Raw genomic sequence first — 22,209 nt, forward strand, 5'->3', positions numbered from 1 at the left:
TCACCAACACGATATCTTTACCTCTCAAGTGTTTCACCTCTCAATCATCAATTTACAATGGTGATGCATCCACATTCAAGTTGTATCTCGTTTGCACATCCTCCTTTTAAATCTCATGAGACAGATCAGGAACATACTTCCAAAGTTGAGACACATAATGCATACTACGAAGATTCAAAAAAAGGAGTTGGTAAAGCTACTATGTAGGTCACTTCCTCTACTCTCTTTAGAATCTGATAAGGACCAATGAAACTAGGTGCGAGCTATTGAGATTTCAATGCACGACCAACACATTTCATCGAAGTGACTCTCAAGAACACATGATTTCCCTTTCATAATTCAAATGCTTTCCTCCACTTATTATGATAACTCTTTTATCTGCTATGTGATGCCTTCATTTTCTCCTGAATCATGTTAATTATCTCAGTAGTCTGTTGAACGATCTCTGGTCCAAGCACAACACTTTCACCAGAATCTTACAAACATAAAGGTGTTCTTAGATCCCCTACCATACAAAGCTTCAAAAGGTGTCATTCCAATACTAGAATGGAAAATGTTGTTATAAGTAAACTCAATCAATGGTAAGTAAATGTCCCAGTTACCTCCCTGCTCCAAAACACAAGCTCTCAACAAATCTTCCAAAGATTAGATAATCCTCTCTGTTTGATCGTACGTCTGCGGATGATAGGCAGAACTCAACTTCAACTTGGTTCCTAAAGCTTACTACAAACTCTTCCAAAACCTCGATGTGAACCTTATATCTCTATCTAAAACAATACTCGAAGGAATACCATGAAAATTGACTATTTGTTCAACATAAACCTCAATAAGCTATCGCGGCACGAAAAAAATATCTGAGCTTATCGCAAGCTCGAAATACAACAGAGTCTCCACCAAACTTTATTTATTCCAAAAGGAAAAGGAAAATATCGATAAAACTCGCGAGAGAAAAAAAAAGTTCATCGCAACCAAAATCGGGTTTGAGAATCGGTTATGCAAGGGGAAGTTATTATCACCCCTCACATCTATTGTACTCAATGCGACCCATTTATTTAGTTTAGCGAATGATTGTTAGTGTGATGTCGTTTGCGATCTTCTAATTATTACGCAAGTAAAGAGAGAAAGAAAATATTTTGGATTTTTAATTATTGTGCATGATAAGACTTTGGGTCTCGCTTCTCGTATCTCCCGGTGTGATGGAGATCTCAAGGCTATGTTGTTTTGGGTATAAAATATTTGCGGGTTGGTTGATTTTAGCGAAATATCCTCAAGTCGCATTTGAATAGAAAACATTGCTGCCCATAGCAATGGATAATTAAACATTTGCATCACTTCAAGAATGGATGACTGAACCATATTTGGCACAGATTCTTGGTATCTTCACGTTTGAGTGGAAAATGTTTGATATTCACATGTGGAAGCGTTGTTTGCATTGTCGCGGAATGGACATAGCGTCTTTCGTTTTTTTAAAGGTTTTGAAGTTGTGCGATGGCGAAAAAAAGTAGTTTGATTAGTTGAATTGATTTTAAGCGGATATAAGTAATTGGTTATGACAAAGTATGCACTAAGTCCTCCAATACTCGAGAAACAAAACAGATGTACATTCGCTCGCTCCTTCTTTCATCCAAATTTTATGGAAGATGAGTAATTGGTTCACACAAAGTGTGCACTAAGCCCTCAAATACTTGAGAAGTAAACGAATGTTGATTCGCCCCCTCTCCCTTCCAAGTTTATTATGAACACAGATTTTTGAAAATGACTTGACGTTGGATCAAGTGTTTGTGCGCGTTTGATTGAATTTAATTTGGAAAATAGCTTGACGTTGGGTCAAGCCTTTTTATTCTTTTGAAAGGATTGATTTTAGGATGCCAAGTTATTGAATTAATTCAATTAGGAACTAACAAGTTAAAGACACAAATAAAAAACAAGTAAAATTATTACACTTTATGAGGATAGGGGTACATTTGTTCAGTGGGGACACAATAATGAAATTGAAATAAAATCCCATCAAACAATAAACAAATGAATTCATTTAACTAATTAATTAAAAATTAGTTAAATCAATTAATTAAGCTAATAAAAAGTAATTAGTAAAACTAATCAATTTTTTATGTCGTTAGGGTCAAGCTGCAGTTTATGGAAGGCATCCTAGAATAAGTCGTTAGCGGAGCTACCAGGATCTATTAAGATTCACTTGATATCCTAGTTCGCATGTTGCTTAATGATGACCAAGGGATCATCATCAGGAGAGTTGATTTCGAGGGCGTCCTCCTTGGAGAAGGGTATGTTAACCATTATTTTCTCTAGGGTGCATCTCGGAAATACAGGGGGTATTTCATTTGCTGCAAACCCCTGCCTTGCATATTTCCTTCAGGATGATATGGAGCTACCTCTATCGGTGAAAACTCCGACAATTGTGTTTACTGTAAGCTAGAGTTTTGTCGGTCATCTTCGGAGGGAAGATGGAGTGAGTTGGAGTAGGAGTGTGGCCCAGGTTAGTCTTATCGGGGTACCATTGTGGGCGCCACTGTACTAGTAAAAAAGTACAGGTGTGCGCGTTCCTTGTACTAGAGCAGAGGGACTTAGATGCCATTGTATTTATATTATGATCTATGGTGGTTATGACTTGCCAACAACGGTAAGAAGCCTTATACGACGATGTTTTACGATGGTCTTATGAGTCTTGCTCACGTGAGGTGTGAGGCGCTGTAGATGGACGATGTGCTTATGTATAAGCGTATAAGGGGTGTGATCAATATGAGTTATGATTTGTCCTTCCTCCTACAAGAAAGGTGTATTTATATAGACCTCTAGGGCCTAGGATTCTCTAGGAAAGGGTCACCACCCACTTAGTCAATGGTGGACGTGGGTGGTGACCCTCTCTTTATCCCAGAAACATTTTATACCACGTTCCCTATGATTGGGCAATAAGGAAACCTTAGGGAGAGACGATACCTCCCCTTGAGCGACATGTTATGGTCGCCTCTCTCAAAACTTCCTATAACCATCGCCCCAGTGGAGTCCTTTTACAAATATAACATTGTATATATATACAAGAGTATGTTGACTATCAAAAAATTATTAAATTGTAACAGTAATCTCTCAATTAATGAAATTGATTTGCTAAATAAGTACAAACAAATTAATTAAAAAAACTTTAAAACAAAAGCCAGAGTTTCAAATAGTAAAATATAATATCGTAATCGAAAATTTGAAAGAGGATGTGAAAATGTTAGTGGGGAACTGGCTGAATTTTAAAACTAATAGAAGAGAGCTCAATGCAACAATGTGGTGCTTAAACCCAAGGGCATGCCTCGGTGTCCCATAGTTTTATCTTCAAAAAATCTGATAACCAAATGAAGTCATTTGTATGCTCTTTCAGGAGAATAGCTGTGCCTTTTTCAGCCTATGTGTTGGACAGTGTGTTGGTGATTCAGAGCTCTGGTTTTGTTGTCATGGAGTTTGAGTGGCGATCCCATTATAGAGGGTCGGAGTTCCTCAACACTGTTTGGGCTGTTGTTCCTGGGAGTATCTCCGGCATCAGCATCAATGTCGAGCGGAATTATTAGCATTATTCCAGATTGTGAAAGTTCTGATCTTAGGTAATCCGGCAGTGTCAGAAAGCACTCTGAATTTTTTTTTGAGGTGTGAGAGTTTGTTATTCTTGAATTTTGTATTTCTGGTGTTGGTTTAGTGGCTCTGGTGCGGTAGCAAGGCTCTTTCGATGGTCTGCTATCACTGTCATTCATTCTACAGCAAGCTCATGGTTCTGCAGATTTTAAAATTGGATTGTTTTGTATTGGACAGTGTCAGGTGTTTCTTGTAAGAAAGTTTAGGTGGCTTAATTATTCATGTTTTTGTGGTTCTAGATTTATGCTGATTGGCTGGTGTGGGCATTTATTAAATGTAACAATATGAACTTATGTACCTTACTGATCATTGCATATCTTATGCTGTGGTTGTCTTTTTTTAATATAATTTTGTTAGCCATTTCAGAAAGAAAAAAATATAATGCTTTTTTATTTAAATTCAATAGGATTTAATTGAACCTCTTCAAACGAGTTAGCTCTTCTAAAATTGGTCACCTTAAAGAGATTAAAAAACATAATAAAAATAAAAATTGACAGTTCATTAATAATATGAAATAATATATGAGGTAACACAAAATATTTTAACTAGATAACATATCTAATAATGGACGGAGGGAGTATATAAATACCCCATTAATATGAGTGGAAAACAACTATAGAACTATTAACTCATAAACTAGTTATCTAAAATTGGGTATTGATGAATGCAATCGCACCATGGTCCATTACGAGACTCACCAACTATTGGCCTAATACACTTCAAAACAACACTACAACTCTTCAAACCAATCCCAAATCCAAGTTGCCAAATGTTATCTCCTTTCTGCACTTTTTCCTTGGCTTCCAAGTAAGCAAGTTCATACCACAACGATGAAGAAGATTGATTTCCAAATCTATGCAATGTCATCAGAGCAGCTTCAATTTCTCTCTCACCAAGCTTCAACCCTTTTCCTACTTCTCTTATCACTGATTTCCATGTACACGGTAAGCAAAAATGTTGTATCACGGTCTTGAAATTCGGCACGTAAACACCGTCGGATTTCATTAAGTTAAACCTCTTGTTTATCAGAGAAACACCATACAAAAATTTCTCAGAAATTGGTAACATTTCAGAACCCAAAATTGAAATGTTTGAACCAAGTGTTTCCCTAGCTACTTGAGGTAATATATCCTTCTTCACTGTCACACCAAGTTTTCCGTTTGAATCTTCTTCTCGTATCAAAGAAAAATAAGCTTTATCATCAAAACCTCTATGTGTTCTAAGTGTCCTAAGTACCAAATATTTTGCGTTTTTACGCGCTTCATTTTTGTTTGAGAGAAGAATAGCTGCACTTCCCATTCTAAAGAGACAGTTAAGAAACAACTTTGATTTTTCTTTACCTGAATACAACCCACTGGACAAAATCTCTGTGCTTAAAACAATAGCAGTAGAGTTTTTGTGAACTCTAAGAAGACTGTGAGCCATGTCAATACAAAGAGCACTAGCACTGCACCCCATGCCAGAGACATTATAGCTTTTAATGTCACTTCTCATAGCATATTTGTTAACAATGAAAGATGTTAAAGAAGGTGAAGGACAAAAACTGCTACAGTTTAAGATAAGTATGTCTATATCAAATGGTGAAAGTTTTGTTTTTGCGAAAAGATCATCCATGATAGGGAAAAGAACCATGTGAAGTTCTTTGATAGATTCTGAATGTTCGGTTTTTGGTGGAATGTAAAGAAGTGATGGAGGGAGAAAAGTTTCTTCACTAAGGCCAGAAGAATGAAGGACTTTTTCCATGAAGGAAATGCTTTCATTGTCAAAACATTCAAACAAAGAAGCATTTTCAAGGAATGTTGAGAAAGGTACCCTGCAATGATTTGGTGGTTTAAGACATGAGAAATCAATGAGGTAAACAGGAGAGGGTTTTGAGAAAAAGTGTTTTAGAAGGAAAGAAAGTAGGACAAAACATGGGAAGAGAAAATGGAACACTGGTTCATAGTTTTTCTGAAGCAAGAAGGATTCAATACATGTTACTAGTGTTATGGTAGAGAGCCATAGGAAACTTGAGAATGTTGCAAAGAGATGGTTTGATAAGAGAGTAAAGTTTGAGCATTCATTGAAGATAGACTTGGTAGTGGCTTCCATTATTGTGACAATAATGGGTGTGAGTTTTAAGGCCAATGCACAAGAAGTTACATATAAATAGATGATCTCTTTAGAGGAATAATTAATAGTTTGATTAAAAAGCATCAAATAAATAATAAAAGTAGTGAAAAGAGAAACTTCATACATTTGAACTTTGAAATATGAATAAAGTTATTCAATGAGAAGGAAAAAGTATGGCAACAATTTTTCTTCCGAATTTTTTAATTTCATAATTTTTAAATAAAAACAATTATAATTATTGGTAGAGTGGTCTATTAAATTTGCGAGTGTGGTGGTGTTTAGTTCTTCCTATGGACTTTTCGACTCTTTTTCATGTGTTTATGTCGTTGAGAGGTCTGTTTAGAATTAGGGCATCATATCTATATTATGACATTCTTTGGCATGTCATTATAGAAATCACATAATGATATGCTTTTTTTAAGTTTCTTGACTAGCGTAAAGAATGTCAAAAGATATGTTATTATATGTGATTGGTTGCATTATGCAAAACAATATAAAGTGTACAAGATGTTTTAGTGAAGAAAGGACACATGTCAGACATGATGTTTCAGCATGTGCGCAACATCCAGCCCTTGTCAGGAAGCTAATATTGTTGCTGATCCGAGCATCATTTCTGATTATGTGCAATGTGATTTGTTGCTATCTTTTAGCAATGTGTAATTTAGATTTGTTTGGAAGATTGAATATGATCAAATCTACTTAAATTGGAGTTTCAAATTTGAACCAAAACAAATCAAATCTTTTTTGGAGGCTTTTGAAAAAACAAATCAAAACAAAATCCTTTACAAATTTGAACGTGATCAAATCTTATGCCCATCGGAGAAAATCACAAATTGCGTTGCTATTTAAGGAGACTCAAATCTAGAATTTGAAGGTGTGCAAGCGTTGGAGGTTCTTTGTGTTATGGTTTCTATTTTGAGTCTTTTGTTTGTGTTATGGTTTGTGCACCACTATAGTGCCTGCACTCATATCTTAAGGCATGGAGTTTGGCTTGTTTGTTGAGTGGTAATTCAACATTCAAAATTTTGATTATTGTGTTGATCAATAGGGTTAGTGATTGAGAGAAAGTGAGAAGGTTCTCATATTTAAGGGGCGTCTTAAATAGAAATACATGAGTAGAATTAAGAATAGGAGCGTTGAAAAATGGACTTGTTCATCTAAGATACTTTGTACTAATTCCATTAAGAGTGGATTTTCTTTGTTGGGTTAGAAGCCCCAAATGTAGGTGAGGTTGCACCAAAATGGGTTACCAATTCTCTTGTATTCTTTATTGCTTTATGATTGATCATCTTGTTTTTTATTATCTGTCATATTTTGGTTTAAGTGTTGAACACATTGGCTTACACATCTGGTCCAACATTTATCCCTCTAGAACATAACTTCAATTGACATATCAGAGCAGGTATCCTATTATGTTTGGGTGAGCTCTATGAAAGATACTTTTTGTTTAAATGGAAAACACTAAGGATGGAGGATCAGTAAATATACCATGTCTTGGATGACACCAACTATGATTATTGGAAAGTCAATATGGTTTCTTTTTTAAATCCATGGACAACAAAACATGGAAGGCTTGATAAAAGGTTGGAAACACCCTGTGATTATTTGTGAAGATGGAACACCAATCTTAAAGCCTAAAGTTGATTGGACAAGTGTTGAAGATGATGAAGCTCTTGGAAACTTCAAGGCCTTGAATGTTATTTTCAATGGTGTGGACAAGAACATATTTAGGTTGATCAACACATGTACTGAAGCCAAAGAAGCATGGGAGATTCTCAAAACTGCACATGAAGGTACATCCAAAGTTTGTATTTCAAGGTTGCAGCTCCTCACAACAAGGTTTGAGAGTCTTAGAATGAATGAAGATGAATCCATCTCTGACTTAAACATCAGATTGTGTGACATTGCCAACACTTCTTTTTCCTTAGGAGAGAATATGTATGAAGAAAAGCTGGCCAAAAAAATTCTCACAACCTAAGAATTTTGATATGAAGGTTATAGCTATTGAAGGAGCCCAAAACTTAAGCAATATCAAAATGGATGAACTCATTGGATCTTTGCAAACCTTTGAGATAACAATAAATGATAGCACTAAAAAGAAAAACAAGAGCTTTGTCTCTGTATCAAACAATGAAAAGGATGATGATCAAAGTGAAAGTGAATAAAGTATATAAGATTCTATAACACATGTTGGGAGAAATTTTAACAAAGCTTTAAGAAGGATGGATAGAGAGTGGAGGACAAATGTCCAAGACAAGGTGTCTGACATTAATCCTTAGAGCAAGAGAAAAGATGAATACAAACCTAATAGAGGCAAAGGAGCAAAATGTTATATATGTGAAGGGTTTGGCCACATTAAAGTTCAATGTCCTACTTTTTTTAAAGAAACATAAGAAAGGTATGTCAATCACTTAGTCTGAATTTCATGATGAGAGTGAAGGAGAAACAACTAATAAGGTAATGAGTTTCATTAGAAAGTATGATTCTGAAGGTGAGTCTAGTGATGAAGACATCATAGAGGATTTTTTTTGAGCAAATATGGATTTTGTATAATCCAAAAAATAGTTAGGTACAAGCTGATCCGAAGATCCAAGCAACAAGATGACAAGAACTACTCAAGGCCTAACTATAAATCATTACAATAAGCCCTAAGTTTCCTATCCAAGCTAACCCTCCCACGAACCATATCCTGTATTTCAACTAGGTTCAGATCCATGGTAAAACTCCTTTGGAAAATCTTCCTATTTCTAATAGTCCAAACATGATAAATCGTTTCTTCCTTGCACACTTTCAGCAGCTTAGCCCGTTGACTTTTGCCCCTAACATTGTTGATGATCCAGCTCAATTCACTATCCCACTCTTGTGGGGAATGAACCATACGCATCCATTCCAACATGTGATGCCATAGACAACGAGTGACCCTGCAAGCGAAGAATAAGTGAGCGATAGATTCAGCTTCGCCATAAAACACACATTTACCATCCGTAACGGTTCCAAATCTAGCAATTCTGTCTTTAGTTTGTAGCCTGTTATGGCATGCCATCCAAAGCACAAAAATTGTCCGAGGACGAGCCAAGTTACCCCTGATCAACATCTTCCAAGGCACATCATGTTTAGGCCCTCTGAGTTCCCGATACATCATGTTGGTTTTGTACACACCAGCTGTTTCAAATCCATGCCAAGCTACAGAATTGGATAGAATCTCCTTATACTTGAAAAAAGCCTTCATAATCCAGGAAGCCGTTGCCTTCGGAGTAAAGTCATTGATGTCCTTGCTCTTCATATAATAGTGATTCACCCAACTAATCCAAAGTCTATCTTTCTTATAGCTGAGCACTACGCCAAAATTGATATTTTGTATCGCTTAATTTAATAGCACTTTTAAAAAAAGTGCTATTAAAAACGAAGAAACACATTTATAATAGCACTTTATTGTCGGGCGCTATTATAGAATATATACAATGTGATTTTGATAGCACTTTGTGAAAAAACGCTATTATAAAACTTTAATAAGATAACGCTCTGTAGAAAATGCTATTAATACTATACACTAAGATAGCACTTTAGTCAAATCGCTATTAATAGTATTCATTAAGATAGCACTTTTAGTAAACGCTATTATTGTACTATCCTATATTAGCGCTTATGCAAAAGCGCTACTGTTTCCATAATATATAATTAATAAAATAAATAAATAATTCAAACATGTTCCTATAAAGAATGACCTAATGTTTTATAATATAATTAATAAATAATAAAATGAAATAAAAATCAAAACATGCTTTTTTTTAGCAGAAACTTTTCATTTTACCGCACAACATTTTGCCACTAACCCCCCAAACCTAAAATGAATCCGCTTTCTCCCCCCATAACTCACCAATCACCGCTCTCTGTTCTTCATCTTCGCCATCATCTTCCGGTAACCCTAAGCCGCACTACATTACATTATTTCATTCTCTATTCTTTTGTTCTTATTTCTTCACATATCTCTCTCCTTCTTTATTCTCACAGGCTGTAAGTTTCGACGAAGTAGAAACATCAAGTTCCCTTCCCAACTCGCATCAAGTTCCTCTTCTATCTAATCTGTAAGTTTTGATTTACTTTTCAATTGATGCTTCTATCAATTAGGGTTTACTGAACTTTGTTGCTTCGTTTTGATAATGGTAGCCTGTAGTTCTTAAATCAAAAATCACATGTGAGCCTTGAATGATTTTGAATGTCTTTGATCTTCTTTTTTTAAACGTCATTATGTTTTTTTGTAACCTGGTTGATAAAGTTTGGAATTTAAGAGGGATTTGATTCAATGTTTTAATGGTGTAATTTATGGTTGGTTAGTTTTTCTTTTGGTACATGCTTTGATTGTGCAAATAAAGTGTTTGTTGAAATATCACCATGAGGTTTGTCGTGTTGGTTTTGAGCTTAACATGTTTCTAATGATATTTAGCATGCTTACAAATAGTGGTAGCCATATCTATCTTGCTTGCATCGATAATAACACGCCGGCTAAACCTATTCTTAGTAAACATAGATATTGAAATAAGAACACACAGTCTAAACCTATTCTATGTGCTGGAATAAGATGTATATTCCAGGGTTAATTTGGTGGGTAATAAGGCAGTGTTGTGGCTAGATATTGATGTACTTATAGGCATTTTGTTGTCTGGGAATTATGGATTTGTGCAGTGCTAGTCGGATATTAGTCGAATTATTTGTGGCATATAGTAAATTTCTTTTATAGACTGACTTTAGAAACATAATTATGAAGAATACCACCACCGAGCATATAGTAGTTTCATCACATGGTAATATATTAGCACTAACCTATATGGCATGAGAAGAATCTCGGAACAAGGAACAAGGTGGCTCTGCCAAATATAAAAGCCAAATCATAAACACTTTACTTACTTTCTCACCCCCACGGAAATTAAAGCATTAGCTTGTAGCTGTAGCTCCTTTTGCTTATTTTGCATTTCATAAGGAAAGGTTGTAATTTTCTTACATAATTTTGAACATAGGCATCGTTTCAAGGTACAGTAAGTAGACTTAAAAGGGATAAATAGTTTGTAAATAGCATAGTATACCCAATAGAAAGTTGTAATCTTTCCTTGTCTCTAAATGACATAATCCAATTTTAGGCAAACAAATATCAAAAAAATGTCATGCTGAATGCAACCTAGACATTAAACATGAAAAAAAAATATGAGATTCATAGTAACAGTATTACAAATCTATGAAGCACACAGACACCGACACGTGGACACCGGTAATGTCGGTGTTAATGCCGGACACGAACACCTGTTGGATACTCATACATGTTTTATACTGCTAACTAAGTCTTAACACTTCCACCCTTTTGTGTTTTACATGTCTAAAGTTTTTTATATCATCATAATCACTTAATAAGTTTGGTAAGGATTTTAAAAGTTACACATTTGATGAGATATGAGTTGAACAAGTGTGTATAATTGTGAGTAGTATTCAACTCACAAGCTGGTATAGTTTCGGTTAGACTTATTTCCAAATTTAAAGAAATATTAGTTTTTAAGAAAAACAACACCATCTTACAAAATCAATTTCATAAGTGTGGATTTAGTTCTAACCATAATTCAAATATATAGCTTTCATTATTGGTTATGAATTCCACTAATCTATAACAAAGTGCACAAATAAAGTGCACATCTAAATCAAAACTAGGGGACCCCCGGAAGGTGTCGTGTTGTATAGTGATGGACTAGAACTAAAATGAGCATATGTCTCAATTTATATATATATATATATATATATATATATATATATATATATATATATATATATATATATATATATATATATATATATATATATATATATATAAATTGAGACATATGCTCATTTTAGTTCTAGTCCATCACTATACAACACGACACCTTCCGGGGGTCCCCTAGTTTTGATTTAGATGTGCACTTTATTTGTGCACTTTGTTATAGATTAGTGGAATTCATAACCAATAATGAAAGCTATATATTTGAATTATGGTTAGAACTAAATCCACACTTATGAAATTGATTTTGTAAGATGGTGTTGTTTTTCTTAAAAACTAATATTTCTTTAAATTTGGAAATAAGTCTAACCGAAACTATACCAGCTTGTGAGTTATTCAAGAGGCTCTATCTGTGGGTTTAGCGCTTTTGGTTCGTGAAGTGTGGTTACTTCTTGGTGTTGTTTTTTTTGTCCTTTCTTATTTTCTTAGGTGTTTTGTTTAGAGAATATGACTGTTTGTTTGGGATTTGGATTGAAGTACTCTTAGTTGGAATGCATGCATCTATAAATTATGCTATGCAAATGCCCTCTTTTTTTTAGTACATTAAATGTCTTCCATATATGTTATGATATTTGTAAACAAGTGAATTTGATTTAAAATATTTGGTATTGATGGATTATAATATGTATGCAATGAGTGACTTAAGCGTTATTTAGTATTGAATAGAATGTAGCTTTTTGATATTTTCACACAAAAAGATTATTTTGTGTTACACAAAAAAATTATTATAAAATGTACTACAAATAGCATTTTGTAAAGAGGGCTATTAATGAAACATCCTATAATAGCACTTTTAAAAAAAGTGCTATCAAACATGTTTCGTATATTAGCGCTTTCTTTGAAAGTGCTATCAAATATGTGCCATATATTAGCGCTTTGTTTGAAAGTGCTATCAAACATGTGCACTGTAATAGCACTTAATTCGAAAGTGCTATCAAAAGTAAATCAAAAAACGTGCAAAATGTCCACTTCAGTAGCGCTTAAGAAAAAACGCTATTAAAAATCGGTACTTTAATAGCGCTTTTAAAGTGCTATTAAAAAAAAACGTTTATAATAGCGGCGCGGTTAATAGCGCTTTTAAGTGCTATCAAAAACAAAAAAAAGTGCTATTAAATAACTTATTTGGCGTAGTGGAGATTCCAAAGCATCTTCCCAGGGATAGCCCGATTCCATGCGCCCAGTGCAGTAACATTCAAACCCCCAGCAGCCACCGGATCACAAAATGTGATCCCAGGATATAGGAGCTCTTTTACTCGCATTCTCTTTCCCAGTCCACATAAACCTCCTGCGCATACCCTCCACATGAGAAATAGCTTTCTTTGGGAGAGGGAAAATCTGAAGCCAATAATTGGCAATAACAAATAGGACACTCTTAACCAATTGCAGTCTACCAGCATAAGAAAGGATCCTGGTACACCAATGGTTGAGCCTGCATAACATCTTATGAATAAGAGGCTGACGGTTTGCTATAGTGAGATTTTTGCTGTCAAGAGGCACTCCTAAGTACTTGAAAGGCATTGTGCCAATTTGGAACCCTGTCTCCTGCATCATTTGATTCTAACTTGGAATATCCACTCCCCCAAAATAAATCTTGCTCTTAGGTTGACTCATATGAAGGCCCGTGGCCTTGGAGAACCCTCTAATTTTGCCCATGATAAGCCTAATTGAAGTGATATCAGCCCTAGAAAATAAAAGGATATCATCAGCAAAATAGATATTCATAATTTTCAGTTTGGCACACTTAGGGTGAAACTTAAAGTCAGGCACATCCTTCAAAGTTTGTAGAACTCTGTATAGATACTCCATGATTAGAACAAACAACATAGGGGATATGGGGTCCCCCTGCCTCAGCTCTCTCTTAGCCTTAAGGATGTCACTAGGTTATTTATTAATGGAGAATCTATAGGAAACAGATGTGACACATGCCATTGTCCAGTCAACAAACTTCTGTGGAAATCCAAGTGAGCACATAAGTGGGAAGAAGATTGCATACACTACAACGAATAACATTTTTTATGAAGAAACTTTCATCTTAAATATGCTAAAAACCGAGTATATGTCCTAGGAGCACCATGTTTGTTTTTTCCAAATAAAATAATTTTTTTTACCTCGGTGTTATAAAAAACTTAGGTAACAGAGCTATAAGTGAGTGCCATTTTTTATACATAAAAAATAATACACCTATTCTCTCGGTTTTTTGGAGAACAGATGTAATATAACTATAAGGTATTTCGCTTCGAATCTCCGTTATCGCATTTAATTTTTTTTCAAAGATTTATCACTTCGCGTCTTTTCTAGATTATATGTTTTTCTTTGTTAATTAGTAATTCTCAAAATCTTTGTTATCAATAAACAAGAATAGGCAATAATTGAAAAGGGAAATATTTCATTGATAATAAATAAAATAAGACAACAGAAAAAATTATTCCACATATTCTAAATTCTCAGTCCACTCAACTTCAATATTATTCCTAACTATCCCCAACTTAGAGAAAAGTTCAGAAAGAAATCTTCCATATGGTTTGAGAAAAGTCGTTTTCTTATGAGAAATGCTTATCATTTTCCTTCAAGATGTTGAAAATGGTAAGAGGAAGATTAAATCTGACGTTGTAGGTGAGCAAGTACAAGAGATGCTTGTCATACCAACTAAATGTTTCCAGTTGTTTCTCTCTTGGCTGGAGATTTACCACTAGAAGCTGAAAACAAAATTTTGCAATAGGGAGTAGAGAAGCATGACCATGGGCTTATCTTGGTTGGCATAAATTCGATGATGCCGGATTGAGTAAACATTGTTGAATTGATAATGTTCAACACAACTACATGTATCTTGACAATTTATTGTCATAACATTCATTGATGGAGTAGTGAAGAAATAAGAGCCATTCACATAGGACTGGATGACTTCATCATGACCAGCTGGCACAATGGAGGCATTCATCCAGAACTCTTTAACGAGATTAGTGTATATGAGGCCATGTAGAATGTAAAATTAACCATTCAACCTTTGTTTGTTAGCAGCTTTCCTTAGTTCAAAACGATCGAAATCATTGAAATCAACAAACTTTCATTGATAACAAACAAAAGATTTTCATCCATTTTTTTGAATAAAAAAAGACGTTGAAACAAGGAAACAAGATACAGAGAGTTTGAAATAAGATGTTGAAAATACAAAAAGACTTTGAAACAAGGTTTGAAGACGAAAAGAGTTGCAAATGAGACGTTTAAATAGCTCAAAACCCTCCTTGAAAATCTAAAGGAGACATTAGGACTTGAATATATATGATCATTGATATTCTAATGATATGATTCAAATGCATGCGCGACACATTTTAATTAGTTTTTAAAACAACATATTACCTCGGATTTTTTCATAAACGAGGGGAAAAAATTGGAACCTCTCTTTTTATTATATTTTTATTTGTAATTTAAATGATCTAACTTGTCGATTTTCATAATAGCCGAGGGATAAGATAATCATATTTACTATAAAATTACTCCTTAATTAGATTTTACCCTAATCCTAACTCGTACACGTCATTCTTTGGGATAAATGCTTATCATTTCATTTAAGAAGTTTGAAAAATAACTCTATGATGGACTGCAAGTGCACAAAAACATTTTTCAATGGTTGAAACAAATATCTCTTTTAGAAGTTGGATGCATTTAATCCATATAACATTTTTCAATGTTTAGAATAGATAACTCCTCACAGCTAAGAAGTTGGATTTGTTGCAATATTGTGTTTTAATATTCTATGTAAACAATGTAACTTTAAAAGAAAAAAGAGAAGATTTTGCACCTCGGCTTTCCTAAAAATCGAGGGGATAATTTAGCGTTAAAATTGAGGATATTTATCACCGTCCTTAATCAAATCTTCGCCGTCCATTTCATGACTATCAACGCTCAAGACACTTATAATAGTGATCTGCATGAAACATAAATAACTCCCATCATAAAAGCATTTTGAATATAAAAAATTGATGATGAAACATCAAGAAGCGCTTGAAACTATCCTCCACTTTAAGGTTTGCAAGAGTGTTTGCCATGAAGAGTTCTCTGTAATGGATTACAAGAGCAGAAAATTATTTGGGTTTAAGGTTTGTGTTCTTAAATATTTATTTGAGCATAAAATCATTTATTTATCTAATCCTTTTTTTGCTCATATTAGAAGCAAATGCAAGTAAAATTCATCGAGAATATTATGCATCAACCATTTGATCTTTCCCAGAATCTTATGATTTGAAGATCTAAAATCTATATCTTAGGGAAAATGTTTTTTCTGTGTAAACAATGCAATATTCTGGGTTAACAATGTTGTTTGTAAACAAATTATTTTATTAATTTTCTATGTAAACAATGTAATGAGTTTTAATTTTAAAAAACCCACTAATTTACCCCTCAGTTTTATTGATAAACCGAGATATATGATGTGCAAATATTGTAAATAATAAAAGTGAAGATGACGGGGGTTCAAACCCAGCACAAATAATTTTACCCCTCCGTGTTTTAAAACCCGAGGTTTTAGGTCGTTGCTTTTTATGACACCCTTCGTTACCTTGCTTCTATAATCGAGGTAAAACGCATTTTATGTCCAAGGTTAAAAGCACTTTTTATAGTAGTGATAACATGAGAGAAACAGAAGAATACCATAAGTACTCTCCTTCAAGGAAAAGAGAAACTTGTTTCAACCATCATTGGTCTGGAAGAGGAAGTAACTTTGTTAAATTCCAAGCTTGAAAACATGACAAAATATGTTTGAATGTTGAACAATGATTCAAATATGCTAGATAAGATCTTGGAAGTTGGGAAGATGTTCAGGAATATGAGGGGAATGTGATTTGTTTCCAGATCCATTAATAAAGAAATCAAAATACCGACTAAGAAGTTTGTCCCTCCTGAGAATATAACTAAGTTTTTGGTACAAGAAAAAGAGTTTTTGGTTAATATTCTAGTTGCCCCTTGGACAATTTTTCATTCCACTTTAAAGCAAAAGTGGAAGTATGGGTGTCAGAGAAGAATCACTCTTGAAAGAGAGTTGAGAAAAGAGGTCATCAAGTGGAAAGAGACCATGAATCTACTAAAGGATGTTAGATTAAGAAGACAGTTTCAAACATTGGACCTTGTTATGAGAAACTGATTAGGGTGTTCATTGTTAACCTATCCAATGAGTGCAAATATTGAAGGAAGCAAAGAATTTAGGAAGGTGTATATAAGAGGCTGTTTTGTAAAATTATCTCCTGATATTATAAATAAGTAGTAAGGTAGAAAAAATTCTACTGAATCTGATAAGGTACCCTCGATAGACAAGATAGCTAGAAAAATAACAACTAGACGAGTCAAGAAATGGCCAAAGAAAGGTTTACTCCCTTTTGGTAGCCTAAGTGTGAAGTATGATGTACTCAACAGGATATGTGCAGAAAATTGGGCACCCGCTAATCATAGATCAAGAACCACTTCTGCCTTGTCCAAGCTAATCTTTCAAATTCGAACAAAGTATGAGCAAAACTTTTGAGAGTATGTGTTTGACCAGACCATGAAGCATGCTGATTCTTTTGCTATAAAAATGCCTATAGATTTTCCCTTCTTATTAACTAGAATAATCTTGAACCAACATCCTAAGATTGTGCATCCTGAAGAAGCCAAGTACAAAAATGCAAGGCCATTAACCCTTGATAAGAAGCTGTTTGTCAAAACACATGTTCCGGACATTAAGGTGCCAAAGCACCAAGTTCAATTTGCTAGTGGGAATTCTTCCCCAATATCCAAAGCCACTAGAAATGATGTGTTACTTGAGCTAATGGAATTGCCAAAGACTGCAAGATACAATAACTGCAAGTACCACCAGTAAGAAGAAGGTGGATGGATTGATCAAAATGTTGACCAAGGAGAAGGAAGCTGAGAATTAAGAAAAAACTGACAATGCAGAGGAATAGCAATATGAAGATGGAAGTTTAGAATCCTCAGTTGAAGAAGAATAATCAAGCTTTGAAGATTGACGTCATCCAGTTGGAGCTAGTTCTAAAGAAAGATGATTTGATTGTGTTCAGTTTTGTTTGGCTCTTCTACATGGACTTTTTTTTTTTTCTGCAATAACTAAGACTCTTGCACCTTAACCTTTATTTTAGCTCTCCAGATGTTGTACTCATTTTTGTTAATAACTTTTGGTATTTTCTTTTTTTTAACCTTTTGTCAAATTGTGGCAAAAGAGGGAGTAATGTTGTGTGCATGTATGCTATTTTCTCTTGAGGTGAAGCAACCTCCTTAATTAGTTGCAATGAATTTTCTTTTATGTTAACTCATGTGCTCACATACTAGAGCATCTGGCCCGACATATGACTTTCAACTTTGTGGGCATGTGTGAGTTGAGCTCTAGTGTGTTATGAGTATGTGATGATTGACTGAATTCCATCTAAATGTATGCTGACTGACTGACTGCTACTTACTTTGTGTGCATGTTTGATTGTGTGCCTGAGTGTATGGGAGCATCATGATTTATCTTTTTTATTGTCATCAACCACATTACTTATGTACTTCTGATTTTGTTATTTTCTCTGAATGTTCTATGTGTAGTGTGTTTATGTTGCTCAGTTTGATTTTTATTCATGCACATCTTGTAAGTTTTGCAAGAGTTGGTTTTTCCAAAATTTGTCAAAGGGGGGATTGTTGTTCTATATGACTGACTACATTATATAAAACAACATGGAGTGTACAACATGTTTTGGTGAAGAAACGACACATGTGGGACATAATGTTCTAGCATGTTTTCAACATTTTCTCCTTGTTAGGAGGCCAATGATGTTGATGACTTGAGTGTAATTTCTAGTTATGCGCAACGTGATTTGTTACTATCTTTTAGCAATGTGTGATTTATATTTGTTTGGCAAATTGAATAGGATCAAACATATTTAAATTGGTGTTTTAAATTTGAATCAAAACAAATCAAATATTTTTTTTGGCTTTTGGTAAAACAAATATAAACAGAATCCTTTAGAAATCCAGACGTGATTAAATCTTATTTTCATTGGAGAGAAATTCTGATTCCGTTGATAATTAAGGAGACTCAAACCTAATGTTTGAACGTGTGAAAGTATTAAAAATTTGTTGTGTTAGGGTTTCTATTTTGAGTCTTTTGTCTGTGTTATGGTTGTGCACCACTCTAGCGCTTGCATTCATATCTTAAGGCATAGAGTCTGATTTATTTTTTAGTTGTAATTCAATATTTAATATTCTGATTATTGTATGGATCATTAGAGTTAGAAATTGAGAGAAAGTGAGAGGGATTATCATATTCAGGAGGAGTCCTAAATAAAAATACATTGTAGAATTAAGAAGAGGGGCATTGAAGTAGGGCTTGCTCATCTAAGACACTTTGTACTAATTCTATTAAGAGTTGATTTCCTTTCTTGGGTTGGAAGACCCTGAAACGTAAGTGAGATTGCACCAAACTGAGTTACCAATTCTCTTGTGTTCTTTATTACTTGATGATTGATCATCTTGTTTTATATTATTTGTCAAATTCTGATTTAAGATGTTAAACACATTGGCTTAAGCATCTGGTCCAACATCTCTCCCCCTAGAACAAAATTTCAAGATATGTCTATATTCGTCCCTTGGAATTGATATCCCTAATATGTTTACGAAAACTCATATGTATTTTCAATGTGGCTTGAGAAACCAATGCTTTGTTTGAGCCAATAGTGAGTTGAGAGTCTTTGACCTTACAATGACGAGAAAAGTAGGTTAAATCGAATAGTAAGAACATAAGAGAGAAGTAGGATATATTGAATAGTTTTCGAGTTGTCATCATATACATTTAAATTATTTTGACCTACACTAAAAAATGCATACTATCTAATAATAATAATAATAATAATAATAATAATAATAATAATAATAATAATAATAATAATAATAATAATAATAATAATAATAATAATAATAATAATAATAAATTTTTCTATTTGTTTGTGCGTTGAAATATTCTTAATTTGTGATTTTAAGATATAAGTAATTCTTAAATAAATAAGAGAAAGATGAAAGTAAATAGATTAAGTATAAATGTAGGTGTAGAGAAAAATTTAAGAGAAAATAATAATCCAAGAAAATCAGTATTTTTCATTTTCATTTTTTATGAATTTTGTGAAACAACTTATTAGGTTAATTTTTTATTCGTAAAAGTATTATATTTTTGTCAATTTATGTTAGAATTAGATTTAGAGTATATATAAGGTGAAACATGACATTCTAAATAATTTTTTTAAAAATTCTTTATGTAATGTTTTCTCACGCCTCCCTCAAGTCATTATTGAGTTTGGTGTATAAATAATAACGGTAGATTATTTACGATTCAATCGAAAGATTGTGATGTCATATTAAAGTTAGAGTTTGGTGTAATTTATCTTTATAAAATCGATTTATAAAATGAAGAGTGTGATTTTAGATCAACTTTTTCAAAACTCTCTTTGCAACTAATATAAAACTTGATTTTTTTAATAGTTCCTTCCATATTTAGGTGTATTTATTTTTAATAATAAGAAATTTAATAAAATTAAAAAAAAACTAAAAATATAAGCTATAAATTAAAAACTCACTATATATAAAAATATAATTTAAAAAACTAAAAAATTATATAAATTAAAATATAAGCTCATTATAATCTATAAACTATAAATTAATTTATTTGTCTACCCAAACAAACTTTAAATGATATGTTCCATTTATACAATTCAGATGATGATGATATAAATATTTAATTGCATTGCTCATTTATTATATTTAAGAAATAAAATTATTATCGTAACCTTGTTTAAAGAAAAAGGACACATGAAGTATATGAAATTGAATACCCCATTAATAAGAGTCGAAACACTAAAATAGTACATATATGACTAACCCAAATATAATAAATTACATTGTACGGCTTACCTATACAAAATAAAAAACTTTAATAACTCTATAAAGATGAAAAAGATTGATTTTCAGATCTATCCAATGTCATTAAAGTAGCATTAATCACTTTCTTATTAAGCTTCAAACCTTTTCTTAATAAGGCCCTGTTACTGCGATATGGGGATGAAATTACATATATTTGGAAATCAATTTCTTCATTATTAGTGTCATTAATGCTTTTCATTTTGTATAAGGAAGTGTATTATCTAATTTATTAGTGTGGGTTAGTATTTGTATGGAAATTGAATTCTGAACCCCACTTATGTACTATTTTGGTGTTTCAACTCAATGAGGTATTCAATACTTCTCCGGTCCCTTTTTAACATGTCATTGAAGGTTTATTAGACATGACTAATAAATTAGATTATTGTTTTAAATTCATAAGTTTACATTGACCTCTTAGTTACTTTCTTTCTTTTTTCACAAATTTATGGTTACGGAAAGGAATTTCTAGGAATTAGATGTTGTAATTATTATATTAGTTGTTCCAAAATGACAAGAGAAGTGGATTTGAAAAATGGCAACACTTCATGAAGTATTGTAGAATGAAACCATGCAACTTTTGAAGTGTGTTGTTATAAGTCAATCATTGTGACTTTTGGTAAAAGACATTGTTTCACCAAGGGTCGCTACCTTGTGAAACAATACCAATGTGGCCTCTAAATAATTCATTCTGAATTCAGAAAACCACAACACAAAATTGCAAATCCTCTAGAATAAATTTCAGACACTCTTCGCTACATTCGAGTTTTCGTCGGTCTTACGCAGACTCGAGAAGGCTGAATTATCCTGGGTATTCCTGCATAGAAACTCTAAGACAATTTGAGAGTGTTTGAAATACTATAAGAAAAGTGTTTCGTACACAATTCTATTCTCGATTCCATTCGGTTTAAATTAATTTTCTAACAATCTTATAGTAATTCAAATCATGGCAACCGAGGCTGAACCAAAAATAATAATTATCATCATAAATTTGAGTACGTTCTTATTATTGCCTTTTAGAATTAAAACACCATAAAAATCATGATATTAACATCCTGAATGAACAATTGATATCATAGTATGGGTACAATGATTTTTCTATTAAACAATATACAAATGGTTGTGTTGTAAATTCTGCACTTAAATTCCCAAAGAATTGCTTTACTATGCATTCACTTTGATCAATATTTATATTACGGGAATTGACCGGAATATGTTTAATATATTATGTAAAAAAAAAAAGTATATTCATTGGCTTTGATTAACCCCTCAGTATTAGTTTGAGATAAGCAGATGCAGTCTATCCATTGACTTTGATTAATATATGCATCCACTTTCATTTCATATATCCATGCTTGTCCACATGTATATGCATATAGCAGTATGTGGCACAACACCGAAACATGCTAACGGTACGATGTATGTTGGTGTTGATTTGAAAGAAAAATTGTTTGAAACTAAATTTACAAATTCTTGATTAAATGGACACGTAATAGTGCTCAATCCATTTTATTTATTTTTTTGGTAAATGAGCCTTACTTGTTATGAAATTTCTCTATTTCATATGGTAAATGAAATGCTAAATCCTATATAATGATTTTGGTGTTATACGATAATACGAAAGTTTGAAAATATATAAGGATTCGGAACGAAGCACTGTATATATTATTTACAGAAACATTGCTCCAATATATGTGTCGTTTGGTGGTGTGTGATCGGTAAAATAACAAGTGTAT

The 22,209-nt window shown here is 33.2% G+C and overlaps 1 protein-coding gene across 1 annotated transcript; it reads right to left on the reverse strand.

Moving 5' to 3' along the window:
* Positions 1–4,164: 4,164 nt before the first annotated feature.
* Positions 4,165–5,724, reverse strand: LOC131624753 (3-ketoacyl-CoA synthase 5-like). The gene has a single exon (XM_058895672.1). It carries the CDS (start codon positions 5,719–5,721, stop codon positions 4,267–4,269), a length of 1,455 nt encoding a protein of 484 aa, XP_058751655.1. The 5' UTR covers positions 5,722–5,724; the 3' UTR covers positions 4,165–4,266.
* Positions 5,725–22,209: the final 16,485 nt, after the last annotated feature.

The sequence above is a fragment of the Vicia villosa genome, unplaced genomic scaffold (assembly GCF_029867415.1).
Source record: "Vicia villosa cultivar HV-30 ecotype Madison, WI unplaced genomic scaffold, Vvil1.0 ctg.000162F_1_1_1, whole genome shotgun sequence".
In the NCBI taxonomy this organism is placed as follows: Eukaryota; Viridiplantae; Streptophyta; class Magnoliopsida; order Fabales; family Fabaceae; genus Vicia; species Vicia villosa.

What these genes read in the sequence shown, in the direction of transcription:
- LOC131624753 (XM_058895672.1), bottom strand. Translation starts at nt 5,721, where the DNA reads ATGGAAGCCACTACCAAGTCTATCTTCAATGAATGCTCAAACTTTACT.